We start from the raw sequence: 19,232 nt of genomic DNA, 5'->3' as shown, positions 1-19,232 counted from the left end.
AGGAAGAATTGATGATACAAATTGTTTAGGGAATGAAGCAGATTTAATTAACTTGAAAATACACAGCTACAATGCTAATGACCTGATAGAAAGCTTAAAATAAAAGAAAATAGTTAATGAATTTAGGGATGCTACTTTAAGTTCTTGAAATAATCTGATATTATAATTTACATTGCTTTGTCATTCTTCAAAATTTACCTGGTAGTCAGTGGTATCTCTAAAGTACAGAACATTAAAGTGATAAAATATTAAATGTTTAATTTTTCACCTCTGAATATGTTACAAGCATTAGAGACATGGGGATATGGCTGTAAACTAGTAAATTTGTAGGCAAAGCTTGAAGGTTTTTTAAAACCTTTAATGTTGTAGGCCAGCTGATTTGCATACACCTGAGCTTAATGAAATCCTGCCTCGCTAAGTTGTGAGTTCTCATTAAATCAAAAAGTTGTAGATACTGAGTCATGAAGAAATCATGCTTAATGCCCTTTGATCCTGATTATCTGTGTGAATTATCAGATTCAAAATATGCTGTAGCTATTAATTCAAATACATTGTGTGCTACTAAGCTTTATTAGAAACATTAATCTCATAAAATGTCTTTGGGCATTGTCTCAAATGCATGTCAAAGTCTGCCATTTCCCTTTCCTCAGTCACAATGAAACTTCAAAAATAAAAAACAAGGCAATAAATGAAAATATGAGAATATGAGGGATATGTAAGTATCTCTCTTTACAAGAAGGCATCAGGAGCTGCAGGTGTGTGTAGGTAGCCTGCACATTCACTGTGATTATTGGGAAAAGATCTTCAAATCCCACAACCATTTCTGTGTTGGTGTGACGACACCATGACAGCTGCATACCCTAACACCTCTTTTTAGATAGAAAAGTTAAAGAAGCCCTTTCCCCTTGCAGTTCATCTTTTAAGATTGTATTTGACTTCTTGATGAAGTGTATTAAGATTCCCCAAGACAAGGAATGGAGAGGGACAATTAGAAACAGGCTTTTTGATGTCTGTCTAGTATTCCTGTTGGCATTTGAATTTTGATGCAGGGGAATCTTGAACCCTCTCATAGGGAAAGATTAATATTATTTGTCAAGATCACTGATAGGAGTGAGGTATCTATCTATATGTATACATGTGTGTATATGTGTGTGTATATATATATATATATATAAATCATAAGTAGGTTTTTAAAAGCTCATTTTTTGTTAGGCCCTTAAGTGAATAGACATTTTTATAAACTGTGCTATTAAAACCAGCCTAATTCTGTGAGATCTGGTTCCGTTGTTACTATTGCATGTTTAGTAACATCTTTTTCCTTGAGGATAGTCAGTAGAAATATATAATCACTTGTTAAAAAAACTTTTTTCTTTTATTTTCCTCTAATTTCATTTGTTATGGTTAAATATTACTATTAGTATGCTTTTAATTTACTGAAATACTAATGAAGTTGGTGATATCTGCTTGAGTTTGTGCATTCTTTCAGTTGCCTGAAGTACTTAAATATGCAAAGTTGCGCTGTATTAAGTGGGGGTTTTTTTTGTGTTTTTTTTTTTTTTATTCTTTTATTTATTTTTATGTTTTTGTTATGCTGGGCTTTCAGTAGTTATTTAGATTGTGCAGAATGTAATGCAAGTCTCTCAGAAGAATCTGTAACCTTCAATATTTGTTGTCTCAACCTGTCCATACCTACCACGTCAGTAGGAGCAAAATTCTTGTAGCGTGTGTAGTATGTTCTAGTAGAATATAACCAGACTCTGGTCAAGCTTCTTTCATCTCCTGAAGTCACTTTGCATATTGGCAAATGAGGAGGCCATATGTTCTGCCTGCCAGATGATTTTCACTGAACTCTCAATGTCCTTTCTGAGGAGACCTAACTAGACTGGAAGGCCATCTGAAAGGATTTGTGTGATGCTGTGATCCTTTACTTTCAATCTTGCATTAATACCTGTGCAAAAACATGAAGGATTTGTGTGTGCAGGAATAATTTTTTTTGAAAAGTATATCCTAAAGTGGAAATTGTTTGAAATTGTATCTCTAAAAATCACCAGAGATCTTTTTTTTTTCTGGGAAACTTGTAGTAGAAGGTTACAGTATAATTTTAGTGAGTTGCAATCTTGACTTTTCTGTAAGGTATTACTGAGTGTCTTGTCTTGTACTTATAGTGTTTATTTGAAAGCAGAGAGGTCTTTGGTTTATTTTCCATCAATACATATGAAGGCTGCTGAGTTTGTATTTCCTGATCCCTACAGTTGGCTGTTCTATTGAGTTACTCTTGAAGCCATTTATTCCTGTCTGGGTTGAGATGATGTGCTTGCGAGGACTTCAGTTAATACCACTTTATTGGAATAGAGTGAAAAAGACATGTCACTAACTTTCCATAGATGAAGACAATTCTTAGTTATCATTAACTGTAGAGTTGCCTCAGTTTAATGGCCACTTTAGTCATCCTTCAGCTTTTAATACTAATACGTTGTTTTCATTTGAAATTGATCTTTCCCCAGTGGATTAAGAATGCATTTGTGTTTTACTCTTTTGTTAAAAATGTAACAATATTTACAGAGCTGTTGAAATATTGAAGTATTACTCAGTCACTCAAGGTAACTTTTCCCTTAATGAAAATTTACTTTCTTTTGTAGTATAAATTGGTACTATCAAAATATGTAACATTTTACAATCATACAGTTAATTTCTAAACAGATTTTTAGGAGACTGTGTATGTTACCATTTAGCAGTGCCTATTATAATTAATTTTTTAAGTTAGTACACTGATCAGCAATATTTTACAATACTGCTTATCTATAAGATGTGTGTACACACATGTATATGTATTAATACAAAGAAAAGTTCTAGCCTAGAAAAGTGCAGACTTTTATCCTTCCATATTCTTATAATTTACAGTTTTATAAAAAGAATAAGTGGCGTAAGGGACGCAATTAAAAAGAATGGCATATGATTTTACCAGTTACATTTAAAAAATCTTGTTCATTTTGTTGGAACTATTCATTTTTGAGGAACAAAAGAGAATTGTGCTGAATTAATAAACATGGCTTTTGAGATGTCAGAGGAGTAAATGAGAGGAGCTAAATGAAAGGTTGCAAATATTCTTTTAATATCATTAGGGTAATATAGCTTCAAAGTAATTTTCCCAAGGTACTGATTACTTGTTAATACTGAAACTTACATGCTTTTGTCTTTTGTTTTAAGAAAGAAAAAAATGAAATGTAGGGGGGATGGGGGATGAGATTACTTTAGGGACACGATACGAGTGTGAAATCACTCCTACACATTACTGATGATGCATTTTGAGAACTCTGCATACAGTAACTCATGATTGAATTAAATAAATTAGTTTATGTAACTAAAAAGTGTGTATGCAAAAAAAAAATTCCTCTCGCTTTTATTAGTTGGATATTTGCTTAAATTACTCTGGTTACTAGAGTTTATGTAATTAATTTAATCAAATAACTGAGTAATAACTAACCATTCTTAATTAGAGAAGAATTCTCAGCTGTCATCAGAATGTTAAATATGAAAACTGTGAATCTTCTATTCTTTCAAGGAAAAAGATTTTGTATGACTAATACAATTCTGACTGTATAGAAAAGAAAGTACATCCCAGACTGAACTGAGCAATAATACCTTTCAAAGATGTTTTCCTTAGTGTTAATCTGAACATCTGAATATGTCAGATCTTCTGCTAGTAAGTAACTCTGCAAGGAGTTTTTTTGAAGGGTTATCTCTTCCTCAGCAGCACCCTGGAATGTCTATTTTGCACCTAATTTTTATAAGTAAGCAAATCTGAGAGTTCTGGATGCAATAGCTCTTGAAGTAATTAGACTGTTTGGTAACTAAAAAGTGTGTATGCAGAAAAGTTGCCCTTATTTTTTTCATTAATGCACTTTGTTTAGAAGCAGAGTTTCTCAGGCATCAGTGGAGTTGCTCCTGTAATGCTGAAGGTGAACACCAGCCAATAAAATAATTTCAAATAAATTAGAAAATTCCAACAGGACTGTTTAATAGACTTAATATCATGAGATGTAATCTATTTTTACATATCAAATAGATCTTTTGGGGGATGTCTTTTAAATACAATAATTATAGGAAAATAGGTAATTACTCCGCTGAAGTTATTATTAGTAGCATATCGTGTACTATTCACACACTTATTTATGAGCTGTATTACTGGAGACATTTATAACTGTGGAGTTCTAATAAAAGGTACATGCATAATTAGGTGAAGTGAGTTACAGCTAAGCAAACTCCATTGACTGCTCCTGTAACTGTTAAGTAAACATTCACTTACATAGTCATTAATATTTTATCTTTCTGCAATTTAATGAACTGTCTTTTAGACACAGCATTATTTTGACTTGTCTTCCCTTTTCAGCTACTTATGTTTTTCATTTCAGTTCTTCATGTGTATATTGTAAGTTCCCAAGCCCTATTTCTCTGCAATAAACAAAAATTTTGGGGGAAAGATACCTGTTCAGTCATGCTCTTACTGTCTTATCTCTCAAGGATTTCTATTATCTATACGAAGAGTTAAGTGTCTCGCCTGCTCAGAATGTTGTTGGTAGTGAAGGCTGCTTTTCTGAAATTGCTAAATTTTTTTGATGACAGATTTATCTAGAATGTCTTCTTGTATTTCTTTAAGGAATGTCACTGTCAGCAGGATCTTCTCCTCTTCATTCTCCCAAAATAACTCCTCATACATCTCCTGCTCCTCGAAGAAGAAGTCATACTCCTAACCCAGCAAACTATATGGTGCCTACTAGTGCCTCTGCGTCTGTCGCTAACGCTGTCTCTCAGCCTCCATCTACTGGCCAGGTGATCCAGAAGGAAACAGTGGGTGGAACCACATACTTCTACACTGATACAACTCCAGCACCTCTCACAGGAATGGTATGTTGGCTTTCAGTACACAGCTGTCTGGAGTTTGTAAGTGCTGAATTGGTTGATACTACAGATGTTATTTTTAATGCTATAAATGGCTTATTCTGTATGAAGGTGAGGCCTTTTAGTTATTTTAGTTGTTATCCAAAAATTACTGAAATATAAGGACCAGAGTAATTTTTGTATATTTCTATAGTTGTGTGGAGCTTTCTGGGGTTTTAACATAGCAATAGCAGGAAAGCATTCTATGTCTCAGTGGATACATACATAATGAGAAAACATCAAAAAGTCTAGATTTTTTTTGATAGGTTAAATAGCTCTTATATTTACAGTGATGGAGAAAAAGGCAGTTACAAAACTGTGAAAATAACTGTGTACATACATATATACATATACACCTCCCTCTCCCTTGAAATCTTCAGAAGTGAATACCACATAAAAAATTGTAACATACCTGACAATATATTTGTAACTTGTACATGAGGATTTCATAGTTTGAACTGAAAGAGTGAGAAAACTCTTCATTTACTTTATCCTTAAGGACTTGAAAAAGATTCTTGAATTATTTTATTTTTAGGTTTTTCCAAACTACCACATCTACCATCCAGCTGCACCTCATGTTGCTTACATGCAGCCAAAAGCAAATGCACCTTCCTTCTTCATGGCAGATGAGCTCAGACAGGTAAGATGTTAGAGAGTTTAAAGGAAAATTTAATATCTTGGCAAAAAATAAACAATTGTTAATGGTAGAACAGAAATAGACACTTGCAATATGTGCTGTCATTTTTCCCTGTGGAGAATTCGAAAAATCAAATCTTGTAATAAGTGGAGTACAACAGAGGGTGGGGGTGAGTTACAACATATATGACTGCAATCTAATCTGCATGCCATGATTTACTATTCAGCTCAGTACTATTACTGATGTGGTTTTTTGGCATGCATGGGTTTATTTTTGTAACATTATTTTAAGCTGCAATACTATTCAGTTTGAAAGTCTCCCACTGAAATGGAAGTGTATGCAGGTGTTAGTTGAAGAGCTCTGCTCAGGGTTCATCATCTCAAGACTGGCTGTGAGTGTTATTAATTTCAGCTTTACTGTAGTAGCTGCCTTTGTCAGTGCCAGCTATAGCAAATGTCTTCTGAAGCTCCTTCAAGAATTTAGGTATTTTATCATACAAATTTTCAAGCTATTGCTCTTCTGACCCTCTCTACCCTAGACACTTGCATTACTTGTTTATTTTAGTACAGGTGGTACTAGTGCTAGTACTTTTGAAGTACTAGATGCTAGTACTTCAAAGACAGTGTTTTCTTAAATTTTCAAAACTAATGAGCTGCATTATAATGTTCAAAACTTAACTTAATTTTTCCTTCAGGAACTCATCAACAGACACTTAATAACTATGGCCCAGATTGATCAGGCTGATATTCCTGGTAAGTAAGTTTTCCTCAAAACTCTAAACAGTGATCATGTTTTCCTGCAATCATGTATATTAACAACCTCTTACAAAAGCTGCCACCTGTTTTTATTTTTTCATGTAGCTTTACTTATCGGCCTGGGCCATGGTTAACCAAATGCAGTGTTTCAGAAATATGAATTATTCTTTCTGTCTTCTTTTGTAATATTCTTCTGTTTTGAAATTCCTTAATGGTTAGGAATAGTTCAAATTGCTGACAAAGGAAAAATCATTAAGGCAGTTAAGCCCTGTGATGAACAGTTTTGTATTACTTTGTAGGTATTAGGTACTTCTTTAAATGATGCATATATTTTCAAAGGTAGTATGTGAACTAGCAAAGCAGTTTGTTTTGAAGTGGCTTTGCTGGTATATCAGAGAAGGCTTTGTGCTAGGTGTCAGGCAGAAGAACCATATACTATTTACTGTGATTTGGCTTTTTTTATTCAGCTTGATTTAAACAATTTTGCTTGCACTATCTTCTCAAATGTGTGCATACTATAATAATGATGCAGTTAAAAATGCAGTTTAGTGTTTTAATCCTGATGAAGTGTGAGGGTAATCTCTTAATCTGATTTACAAACCTTTAGCACTTCTCTCTCCCTGTTTTATAAACCAGTATATTAAAACACGTAAGACTGATACTTGCTTTTTTTCTGAGGAAAATGTGGTTCTTACCATGGTATGAAGTCTGCATTGAAATTGGTGCTTATTATTGAATCAGTGTAGGAAAAACACCAAAGAAATATCATTCATAAGGGTGAATTTCTAAGGTAAATAAGAAAATGGCAGATGGAATGGAAATGGCATATATTCTGTTGATTTTACTTGGTGTAACACTTTTTCTGAAGACAATAATTTTAGTTCAGTGAGATCTCTTTTAGGAACCTATGAATATGTTGGTGTTAAAGCAAAAATAGTGAATTTTAACTTCACATGCGCCTAAAAGATGATGGAGATAATTTAAATATTACTGGAAGTAATTTTAATTTTCTCTGCTACTTAGTAATTTTCTCAAAGTCAGCTGAGGCCTAACATGTTTCTGTGTATAAACTGATTTTAGCAGTTCCTGCGGAAGTGGACAGCTACCACAGTCTCTTTCCTTTGGAACCACTGCCACCGCCCAATCGGATACAGAAAACGAGCAACTTTGGGTACATTACATCGTGCTATAAAGCCGTAAATAGTAAAGATGACCTGCCCTATTGCCTTCGGAGGATACATGGTGAGAAACATCGAGTTGTCTCAGTAGGACTAGCATTCCAGAGTGTACCAGTCGTATTTTAGTGTCTGGTTCCTTCTCAGCAGTTTCAGACTAAATGCTGAAGTAAAATTTTCTCATTCTAAACATTATACTTTAAACCATGGGTTTCATTTTTTCCCTAGGTTTCCGTCTTGTTAACACAAAGTGCATGGTATTGGTTGACATGTGGAAAAAGATTCAGCACTCAAATATCGTAACTTTGCGTGAAGTGTTTACCACTAAAGCTTTTGGAGAACATTGTAAGTTTTTCTTTTTTCTTTCCCCCTGCCCTTCCCCCCTGTTGATGTGTGGATACTTCTTTCAAATATGTTTGAGTTAGTAAATATCACCTGTTTCTGTTTTTAAGCTCTAGTGTTTGCATATGATTTTCATGCTGGAGGAGAAACTATGATGAGCAGACACTTCAATGACCCTAGTGCTGATTCTTATTTCACAAAACGGAAATGGGGTAAGGAAACCACACTATGATACAATACTTCTACACACTGTTTCAGCAGTAAACATCTGGTCACAAACAGTTGTTCAGCTTAATTTTTTGGCTAATCATGCCATTAGCTGATTGACATGAGAGCGTTCTTCTTCGCCTCCTTTTTGTAAAATCTTTTAAAATTATCAAACAAATATAAAATTGATGTCAGCATGTAAGGGAATTACAACTCTCTGAGAGAAAAATAAGTTGGAACAAAACTGGGAGCCTGGAGTTCTAGTGTCCTTGTTGCAGGTCTATCACCAGGTAACACCTATCATTTAATGGCAATAATTCCAAAATTCAGAAGATATGCTGTGCCAATTTGGTGCTTGCTGTTTAGGTGTCCTACCATTCTGTTTTTTTCCTCACTATGAGGAATCATTAAACAGTATTTTATTTGATGATTTGAAATGTGAACTACTAGTTAAGACAAGAAATTGATTGAAAAATCCCTGTACCTTATTCTTTTCAGACACCAACTTCACATCTTAGGTCTGAAATTTTTTTAATGATGTTTATACGTAGATTCAATGGAGTCACTACATAAGCATTCCTAAATGAAATCTGTCACAGGATGGTCTATAGCTCAGCAACTGGCGCAGTAGAGCCCATATGCTTGTGGCTAAAGCCTTTTCCTCTCCAAAACGCTGTGCTGTCAATCATTCTTCCTATTAGGACCAGTTTGTGACCCCTGCAGTCTTACAAACTGCAGTCAGGTGTTGGCAACACAAACAGTGCCATGCTGAGAAAGAGAGGTGGTCACTGCTTAATGCAATCACAGAAAGACTTAAGATAGAAAAATACCCTGCAGAGCTTTTTTGGACCAACTTCTTGCTTGATGCAGGACCAGCCCTGAAATTAGATACAGCATTAAAGATGACCAGATGACTGTGACGTGGCCTGCTTTTTTTTTTTTTAGTTAGAGAAGATTTTCCCTAAATGTCTTTAGGCCACCAGTGTATGAAGAGAAACAGAAGCTAAGGTTTTTTTCTTTCTCGTGCCTTTTGAAATTAGAGCTTTTAGCTGTGAATTCAAACTATTTCAGAGGTTGACATCTAGAACTTCACTTGGATATTTTTTACATTAGAGCACAGTGGTTTGGTAGTGTGTGAATATGTTGAAAGGCTTGAAGAAAACCTTACATACGTTCAAAGACTTGTGGATACCTTAAATACGGCATAATTCTCACTGACTTTGCACTGAGCTGACCATTTTAAGTGGAGATGGAACTTGATTTCCACCACTGATTTTGGTGGTAATATCTCAGATGGAGGAAACCCCAGTTTGATGTGTCATATCCTGTGGCAAATCAGAGTGTAATTACAGATTCAATGAGCCTGATGTGAAACTAATTTGGTGAGATAAAACTGGAAGATCTACTGCTAGGGTAATGACTGTTACGTGCAGGACTAGGCTCCTGAGTGTTTCCCAGTCATGGTTTTCAATTTCCATGTGAATCAGTCCTTGTTATGTTTTTGTATCTGTTTAGAGAATCATAGTAGAATGATGTCTGTTCTAGATAAAATAATAAAAGTTACATAAAATTATTGGGAGCACATTTTTTTGTCATACTGGAAAATAATTAAGTTATGGACCTATAAAGGGCAGTCATGTCTCATTAATCTATCAAAGTTATTTAAGGAAGATCGAGCAGATAAGACCTTGGAATTTTCAATGAAGTCCAACAGAGTCTTTAAAAGAACCTAAGAAGTCATATTGCAGAGAAGATTCTCAGTTAGGTTAATGCCTGGTTAGAATATTAGAAACAGAGGGAACAGTGAAGATCACTGATGGGTCTCACAAGAAGATGTCCTGGGAGTTGTATTTCTTAACACATTCACTTGTTTGTTCTGAAGATAAATTGTTTGTCAAAGTTTGCTGGTAATACCAAATTATTTGGATTGTTAAAAACAAAGGCCAGTTGTGATTGATTGCAGAAGGATCTTACAAGCCTGGAACTCCTACTGATAATACAGCAGGTGATGTAATGTAAACCAATGTAATCAAAGGAAAAATGGAACTAGCTTTAAACATGAAGTGATCGCCTCTGTTGTGACTGTTGCCACTCAGTAATAGGTCTGGGACCACGGTTAAGTGCAGTGAAGAAAATACTGTCCTCTTGCTGAATAGCTGTAAATAGGAAATAGATTGATGTAGCTTATTAAGAAAAGGGCAGTGAAATGGTAGACATTGTATTCAAGTTGTGTGTGCCTGATAGACTTCTCTCTGAAGCTATGTTCCTCTTCGTGCGTTTTGAAAGGTGTAGAACAGCAGCAAAGAAGTTGAGATGAGGTGACAGGGATGATCAAAGGTGTGGAACAGCTGGATGAAGAACAGCAAAGTGGAATAATGCTTTTCATGCTTTTAAAGATGGAAAGGAATATAATGGGGTTAAAAGTGCCTGGAATATGCTCTGAAAAATCATCTGGAATAACAAATAAATTAATAAAAAATGTTTGTTATTTCTTCCAGCCTAAAACTAAGGATTTACCAATGAAAATAGACAGGTAGCAAATTGAAAACCTAGGCTGTCATGATAGTTAAGCCATGGAACTTTCACAGATTATTGTGGACATTTGCCTAAGTTCAAGGGGGAAGTGGGCTTACTCATGGAGGAGAAATATTTGGGGACTGCACAGTCATGATATTTACTTCTGGGCTGCAAATCACTGGAGGCTAATAGAATATTTTACTTGTTTATGTTTATACACTTCAGTATTCATTGCAAGCTGATTTTAGTGTATGTGTCTTTCAAACAGGCTCATGGGCTATCTGGACCCTTTGTTTCACCTACTTCAGCTTCCTTTTATAGGCAGGAATAATCTGGGAAGTTGGAAATAAAACATCAATGTCTGTTTGAACCAAAGTATTACTTAATTAAAATGAGCTGTTGCAACAGAACTTACAGGGATATGTAGGGAAGATAAATGTCTCCTGACTGTGGCAATTACTACCTGCTCTTTCAATATTTTCAGTAGAAAAATTAGGGGAAAAGAAGTCACCTGAATTCCCAAATTTTGCCAAATCTTTCTGCATATCTTTGCCTTGGCCTTTCTTTTTTTTTTTTTTTTTTTTTTTTTTTTTCTTTTTTTTTGGTAGCTGCTGCTCTCTAGTCTGGTCCTCAGTAGAAGGGGCAATTTAAGAGAGAAAAATAAGATTGCATACCTATAACTTGATTTCTCAGAATTGCCTGCCTTCACGGATCCTTTCTCCATCCCCTCACAGAGTTTCTTGGCCGTCTGCCTGCCTAGAGGAGACTCCCAAGAGAAGCAGGGGAATGGATGGAAGTTGGGTACTCTGCAGCATGAGGCCCAGATTAGTACAATTGCTTATAAAGGTTTTAGGAGGCACAACACTGTGAACCTGATCAGTGAACTCAGAGAATTTGATTTCAGGTATGCAACCTTATTTATGTTGAACACTTGAATTGGCAACATGAGACCTTGATAGTTAAAAGATGAGGATTATGATTTACATGGCTGTCTTGCATGTCACTGGTGTCAATGTGGTCAGTCTTGGGTGTTTTCTTCTTGCCGTGTTACTAACATACCCTGTTACAGGACTGCCTTTCTAGAGATTTGGTGTGGGGGAGAAAAATAGCAGCTTACATTTATTTTTATGCTGTAAACTAATGTCTCTGACTTCTGAATGAAGTAGAATTTGTTGCTTATGTTCTTTATTCAATGATATGGCCTCTTCCTTCAGATGGTACAGTGTGATAATCTAACATTGTTCTGTCATATTTTACTAAATTTGCACGGTTTAAAACCAGGAATCTGAATTTTAGTTTAATCGATACTCAAAGTACATTTATTTGAAAAGTTTCTTCTTATATTATTCTCACTTCTTATATTTCCTCAAAACATTTCTTCATACTCTAAACATTAAATCTGTTGTTCTGGAACTTTTTGGTATTCTTCCACCTTTCTTATATTTCTTAGCTTCAGACCATAGCATGTATTAGTGCATTTATCTCTGCCGAAGTTATGTTCTCTTTGCATTAGCGAGTTAACCCAAAAGTACTGAAATGTTGCTCTTAACAGTCCAATAACTGAATGGTAAACCAAATTCTGAATGTTTATACTTTAAAACTTAACAGTCAGAAAATCCTGGCAAATTAACAGTAATTATTGGCAGCTGCCAGAAAGGTTTGTCCTGATGAGTTTTTGTGGTTGGCAGAGATAAGCATGCCTTTGTTATGTCCTTTGGTCTGCTTTTAAGCACTCTGAATAATTAAATGCTGGCGTACATGCTGTTAGTAGGAGTTTTCAGCAGCACAGTCTCTGTTTTTCAGCAAACAAATACTTTCTGATGAAGATAAGCATGATCTGGGAAACTTGCTTTGCTTTTGACACATTAATAGTAGTATGTCATGCACAAAAATGGCCTTCACTGCTGACTTTACAGTTTTTTACATCCCCATGTGCTGAATGTTTCTTTTATAAAATACCCCTTCTATTGAAAAAGAAATAAGTTGTGTGATGACTAGATGAATAGTGTGTGATGAGGAGTAAGAATATGTGAATATTCAAAGTCAGCATGATGTTTTTGAAGACAAAATATGTGACTAATAATTATCCTAAAATACCTTTGCCAAAAGCTGCAACTTTTTCAAAGTAAGTTTGAGTTTTCAGTAGCTTTAGAATATTTACAAAAATACTGCTGCCTTCTTGTAGTTCAGAACCTTTCTGTACATTGAAAATGGGGAAATGTAAAACCAAACCCCAGTTTTCCCTGAAGGAGAGATGAAGACTACTGCATTTGTCTTGTTTTCAGTACTTGAACTTGGGAACGCCAAGTAAACACTGAACAATTCATAGTTGTGAATGTAAAAGACTGGTTTACAAGCCTGAGAGTTCAATTTAGTAAACAGCTAAATCTCTCATTGGGTTTTTTTTCTTCTTCGTTACTGTGTGCGAATTGCTGTTTCTTGGCATACTTTCAGTGTTCCTGATGATGTCAAGCAGGTCCTACTGCTGGTGTTCCCAGGTCTTACTTCCCACCCCAGGACTATTCCTGGATTCACACTTGCTCTGGAGAACAGAATTTCATTTGAATAATTTTTTTAAGAAGGAAAAGCTTAATATATGCATGCACACTGGTACAGAGGGTAATTTTTTTGTTCTGTTGTCAACAGCATACCACAGAACTAAAAAGTAAGTGTTAGCATTTTTATTTATTTATGTTTGTCCCAATGTGGCAGGGAAAAATAATGGATAACCTGTGTTTTTGAAATGGCAGGTTTTAAATTTTTAATCTTTTCCATTAGTGGCCGTGTTCTACATCACAGAGATGAAATTATTGGGAGAGGTGAATCTGCCATGCAGTAGGTGGGAAGAACACAGTCTGAAATTTTGCTTGTTGTAGCCATAGATTCAGCCTGTGGTGGGAAGCCTTTGCAAATCAACCATGGAATCTCTTAACAAAACACTTTTTCAAGTAATACTGTGATCATTTGAGTAATGGTTACTTACATTCTTGTGCTGTTTTTCCTTGTGTTCAGCACTGTTTGGAAAGCTTTCCAACTGTGTGTTTCTCCTGAAGAGCAAGCTTTTGGGTCTCATTTCCTTGGGTCCTTGCTCAAGTGCTGTCTGCGGCAGGTGTGGTGGGCCTCTTGGGACATACATTATGGTCAGCATTGCAGCCAACTGAATCGTGCTTATTTTGAACAGATAGATATCTGTAAGAGGGCATTTCGAAGCTGATTCTTCCCATGTTTTAGCTTGTACCTTTAGTGTATGTGAATGTGGGGTGCAGCTAACTGGTGTGAAAGCAGCAGCCCAGATTTGGCTGTAGCCTCAAGTAAGTTTTTGCAGTAGTAAAATAACATTGCTGAGATTTTCTGGTAGATAAGGAGAAGCTGTGTCAAACTCTGGTCTTTCTGTTTATATTGGACTTTCCCTTGGTTACATTGCCTTAATTTGAAAATCAAAGGGCGGATGCTCTTATGCATGCACAAAAATAACTGCCGAGTTTCAGCTTTTCTCTCTCTTTGGGATATTATAGCAACATTTCTATTCTGGACTTACTTTGTACAGATGTAACTCTCTTACACTATCCATGCACATCCCTGTAAACTTGCTACTCATGTTGCTGTTCACCAAATACAAAGTGCATTCTACAGCAAGTAGTAAAGAGTCTCAGCTAGTACAGGAGGTTGTATCTTCTCAGTCATTTTATAATATACAGGAGGTTGTATCTTCTCAGTCATTTTATAATGTAGTCTTTGTCATTCTGAAGAAGAGAGAGTTATGAGGGACAAGTTTGCTGCATGAGACTTGGAATGATGGTTTTTGTGGGAAGTGATTTGCATACTGATTCATCAGGGGACCAGAAAAAACAAACAATATCTCATAATATTCAGCTTTCAGTAGACATGCCAAGTTTATTGTTTTTTAAAGGAGTCAGCATTTTGATCTTCATAATCTAAACCAAAGTACCTTAAACCTGAAAAGCAAACCAAAATTTTAAAAGTGGACAAAACAAAGCTCAAATGAAAGTTTGTAACATTCTCAGCCCATGACCCCTCAGTCAGTTAAATTTCCCAGTAAAAAGTTATCAGGAATGTGTTCCACAGTTTTTCACTGTGCGTGTATTTTGTCTGTGCATATGCATGCAAGTATACATATGCTTACTTTGATCAAATGCGCAGATGTTGATATGGTTGTGTTGGAAAAGGGGGGAATAAAACCCCCAACTCAAAAAACAAGAACAGAAAACAAAACAACCCAAAACCCACAAACAAACAAATGAAGAAAAAACTAAAAAGAAATAAATGTTTAGAGAAGAGCACAGTCAGTTCACAGCAAAACAAATCAGTTGCTTACATGATTTTACTTACTACTGATGATATTACTGGTCTCAAAACAAGCAAAATCAGTACTGAGGCAACCTCTTGAAATATCTGTTGTGGTTTGTGAAATTGAGATGTACTGTCTTACTCTGGATGTATTTTCTTCTGCTTCAATTTTGTGCAAGGCAAACAATGCCAGCTTACTTGAATTACACACATCCTACTTAAAATAACATTTTTTTATCCATAACTTCATTTTTTCATCTGTGACTCTGTATTACTCAAACTCTTTGTAATGTAGGATTTGAGTGTGTGTTTGCAAAGGCTGAGTTTTACTTTTGAAAGGAATACTAAAAATTCATTTGGAAGGAGAGTAATGAATTTCTTTCATATGACCCATGGAGTAGGGGACTTGACAGGGAGCTGTGTCACAGCAGAATGTAAGTGAAGTTGTGTTCAGTGATGTTTAGCCTCCAAATCTTTGTCTGATTTGCTCATGTAAGCTGAAATTAGTTTGTTATTTTTTTCTCATTAGATCATAGAAAATATTTAATTGGGAAGCCTGCCTGCAATAAAGGCAGTAAAAGGTTTCTGCTATTGTGGTACATACTCGTTGTTTCAGGATATTAGTATTTTTACTTCTGAAGTACCTGCATATTGTGATGTACCATCTACTTTGAGAAATTTCCAATCAGTGCTCATTCTCAACTTCAAAACATCATTTCCCTGAATATGAGAATGAAAATAATAATGCCTAATGAATTGTCAGCATTTTCAAAAAAACACCATGTGAAACCAACCAATGAAGAAAAATCTATTCCCAAACTCACCTTTAAAGCAACATAGATGTGTCTTTCAAGGACTATTAAGAGTTAAATGAAATGAGGGTGTGAGTTAATTGTATGGTTCAAGACGTTGTACTTTGCTTTTTGCACAGCAGCCTTCCACTGATGCTCACAATGTTTTGGTTCTAGGTCAGCATGATGGGCCTCTGCCGCGGCAGCATGCGGGGTTGCTTCCAGAGTCTTTGATATGGGCATATATTGTGCAGCTCAGCTCTGCCTTACGGACCATTCACACAGCAGGACTGGCGTGCAGAGTTATGGATCCAACCAAGATTCTGGTAACAGGAAAAACAAGGTAATGAAAACATTCAGTCTCACTGTGCTCTGGGTTCCTGGCAGCTGCTGACTCTGCATCTTGTAGATCAATAGCTGCTAAGTTCTCTCAACTGGCCTGAGGCATTTTGCTAAAGCTTGTAACTTTGGTTTTTTTAAAGGTCTTCTAAAACATATTTTGGGAAGACTTACACATTATCCCCAAACTACAGATCAGACCCACTACTATCAGCTTAGAAATTTGTTGATTTATTTGTAAATGGAATACTGTCTGTGCATTTTATCAAATAGTAAAATCAGTCTTTTCTGATTCATAGTAATTTGCTAAGTACTGATGGCTTTTATAATATCAAAAAATTCAATGAATGCTAGAGGAAACATTGAGTAACCAATTAAGTTTAATGGCAATTTTTCCTTTTCTGTTCTTGTTCCTAAAGGTTACGAGTTAATTGTGTTGGAATCTTTGACGTTTTGACATTTGACAACAGTCAAAATAATCCACTGGCATTAATGGCTCAGTTTCAGGTATGACAACACTGCTAGTTAGGTTGGTGGCTTGGCAAAGGGATTACTGCAAACCAGTGTGGTTCCTTTTGGAAGACAAGTACTTTAATTAAACTGTAGTCCAGTGTATCTATCTGTAAATGACTGTATTTTTTTACTTCTGGTTTGATCTTGGTTCTCCCATACACTGTTCAAATTTGCTTATAATTTATAAATGTGAATGCTCTTTTTGGTATTTTCTGCCTCTGAAATTTCAGCAAGCTCACTGAACAGGTTGAAATATAGTATTTAACAAACTTAAGTTAGAAACAACTGGAAATAGAAATTTCTAAAGGAAGAAGAAAAATCTTACATTTAGTGTTAGAGGTAAAAAATAATAATAGTTTTTGCTCTGTCTTTTGTAATTTTAACATAAATAACTAAGTGTTGAATACCTGTTGAGAGGAGTAAGATCTTTCAGTTAACTGCATTTAGACCCTCTCCTCGTGCCAAAAAGATTCTAGTGTATCTTTATTTTGGGCTCCTAGTTTTTCCGTGCTCTCCTGGTGTTCTCTGAAGCGTGGACTCTGCATAATTCCTGAATTAAGAAGAACCCCTTTAGAATTAACAAAAACTGTTCCACAGTCATCTGGAGCATCACTGTGTACAGGAGTGCCTCTTTCCCTAACTTCCCCTCAGGGTAAAGTACATTACTTCAGCAGTCATCACATACCCTGTTTGTACTGGGAGTGAAAGACTACAGTAGGGAGCTGGATTTAATTTATTTTCATTAATTGACTTTATTCACTGTGAAAACTGCTTATTCAGAGTCTTTAAGTAATAACTGACATGTTTGAACTTTGGCCAGAAGAAACTAGCTCATTGGAGACCATCTCCTCGAACATAATAACTTTTTTTTTAATGGTACAGTAAAGCAGTTTTCAGTGTGCTTTGAGGAGTACACCAAAGGATTTCACGCTCATACACACACACTCAGCTATGTATCAGTGGGCTTTTGGTAATAATTTAGTGAAAAACAGTTGTGAGAAGATGAAAATTCAAATAAGTAAGGGATTCCATGCCTAAAAATGTAATGAGAGGGGTTTTATTTAAATCTAAGTACTTCTCTATTTTAATTTCAGCTTGGAAAGGGATCCTCCTGAGATATTATGACATTCAAGTAAAGAAAAACATTTAGAATACTTGAAGATACAAATCTAAAAATACTTGCAGGTACACAAGTCTGTCCAAAGCACTTATCACCATAGCAGCTCAACACGTGGCAGCTGACTTGCTTGATAATGCCTAGTTTTGTTCAGGGGGAATGGCTTTTCATGTTTTATATGTTGTTAATATTCAAATTGTTTAGGTTGCTCTGTAAACCAGAAAATAAATACTCCTAAATACTTAGTTTGAAAGATCTTAATTGCAATTAGTAAATACAGTCTGTTTTTTTCTTTTGCTGTCTTTTCTAGAAGGGCTAGGCTTTTAAACTGCCCATTTTTTTTCCTTCAGAGGTGCCAAACTGGGTCCATTCCTTGAAATTTAGGGGTCATTTCTCATGCTCTACCTTTGTTTGCCCTAGCCAGATAAAATTACAAAATAATAGCTGCTGCTCATCCTTTTTCCTTTCGATTCATGACCCAGTTCCTGAATTCCTTTGGGATTCCTGTGACTGTTAAAAATATAGGTTATCTCTTGGTTTACTGCCCAGCTAATATGCATTTCCTTGTTGCTGTCTTCAATGGAAAAAGCTATGTTTGTTAGGATTTGCCATTTTCTGGCTATTTCCCATGGTTAATATAAAGAGAGATTTCAGCCAAAACAGTGAGGAGCTATGTAGAAGGAATGCAATTGTTCTTTGCAATCTGTGTTAAGCAGATTAATCTATGATCATTTAAGAGTTACATGAAGGCAACAAAAAGGAAGCTAAAAAGAAGTAAATGAAATAGGAATGGCCACTTTCATTGAAAACCAGGGGTTAAACCTGTATAAACTGCAGCATGTGACTTCCTGCCCTGCCCCAGTCCATAAGTCTTGTTTCAGTCAATTGCAAGGTGCAGATGGGAAAGCTAAGTGGTGATACAGGAAACAGTAATAAGGTTTAATAAATATTTCAGTATTTGGAACAAAATTTGTAAGTCCTCCCCTTTACAAAAAAAGAGAATGTAAGTTTTAAAAAGGGCTATAAGGTTACTTTGGCTTAAAGTAAATATTTTCAATTGAGCAAACCAAAATAACTTTCATATGCACCTTCCCAAATTTTTTGAAGAGACATCTCAAGTACTATTATTGACTCTAAAAAAATGCACCAAAATGTAGGAACTTGGAGGTACTTCTAAGGACAATGCTAGAACTTATCCTTTTAAGTGAATCCACAGAATTAGGGTATGAATGAGCTGATACTTATCCAAGCATAGCAGTGGATAGGATTACAAAATAAAAAGTAGTGTTGGTTTCAAAGTGTTTTTGGAAAATGGATCCTGTCAAAGAAAAGTTTTATTTGAATAACTTACGTGTCTGGCTGATAAAATCAAATGTATTGGTATGTTGAGGTATCTATGGCATTTGGCATAGTGGCACATACCTATTCAATTAAAAAAATAAGAAAGGGTTCCTATGCAATTAACATTTAAATTACTCACTTGACATGCTTGAAATTCACTTAGTAACAGGGAGACATTCATGAAGGTGTCTGGTTTTGAGTTTATCCCCTAGTGCTGGTTTTTAGTGAATGCTATTTAATAGCTCTGTCAAT

At 35.4% G+C, this 19,232-nt stretch overlaps 1 protein-coding gene across 4 annotated transcripts in view; it reads left to right on the top strand.

Moving 5' to 3' along the window:
* PAN3 (poly(A) specific ribonuclease subunit PAN3) overlaps window positions 1-19,232 on the top strand; it is a 79,375-nt gene that overhangs the window by 46,391 nt on the left and 13,752 nt on the right. For 3 of the 4 annotated variants that reach the window (XM_058044953.1, XM_058044952.1, XM_058044950.1), the window contains 8 exons: window positions 4,658-4,905; window positions 5,474-5,578; window positions 6,270-6,327; window positions 7,411-7,572; window positions 7,734-7,850; window positions 7,958-8,059; window positions 15,848-16,013; window positions 16,429-16,516. In XM_058044953.1, the coding sequence (XP_057900936.1) occupies window positions 4,658-4,905; window positions 5,474-5,578; window positions 6,270-6,327; window positions 7,411-7,572; window positions 7,734-7,850; window positions 7,958-8,059; window positions 15,848-16,013; window positions 16,429-16,516 (1,046 nt within the window). The remainder of the gene's footprint in view (window positions 1-4,657; window positions 4,906-5,473; window positions 5,579-6,269; window positions 6,328-7,410; window positions 7,573-7,733; window positions 7,851-7,957; window positions 8,060-15,847; window positions 16,014-16,428; window positions 16,517-19,232) is intronic. The other variant, XM_058044951.1, reaches the window with a different exon arrangement.

This window comes from Melospiza georgiana, chromosome 2 (assembly GCF_028018845.1).
Source record: "Melospiza georgiana isolate bMelGeo1 chromosome 2, bMelGeo1.pri, whole genome shotgun sequence".
In the NCBI taxonomy this organism is placed as follows: domain Eukaryota; kingdom Metazoa; phylum Chordata; class Aves; order Passeriformes; family Passerellidae; genus Melospiza; species Melospiza georgiana.
This window is presented reverse-complemented; position numbering and strand designations above follow the sequence as displayed.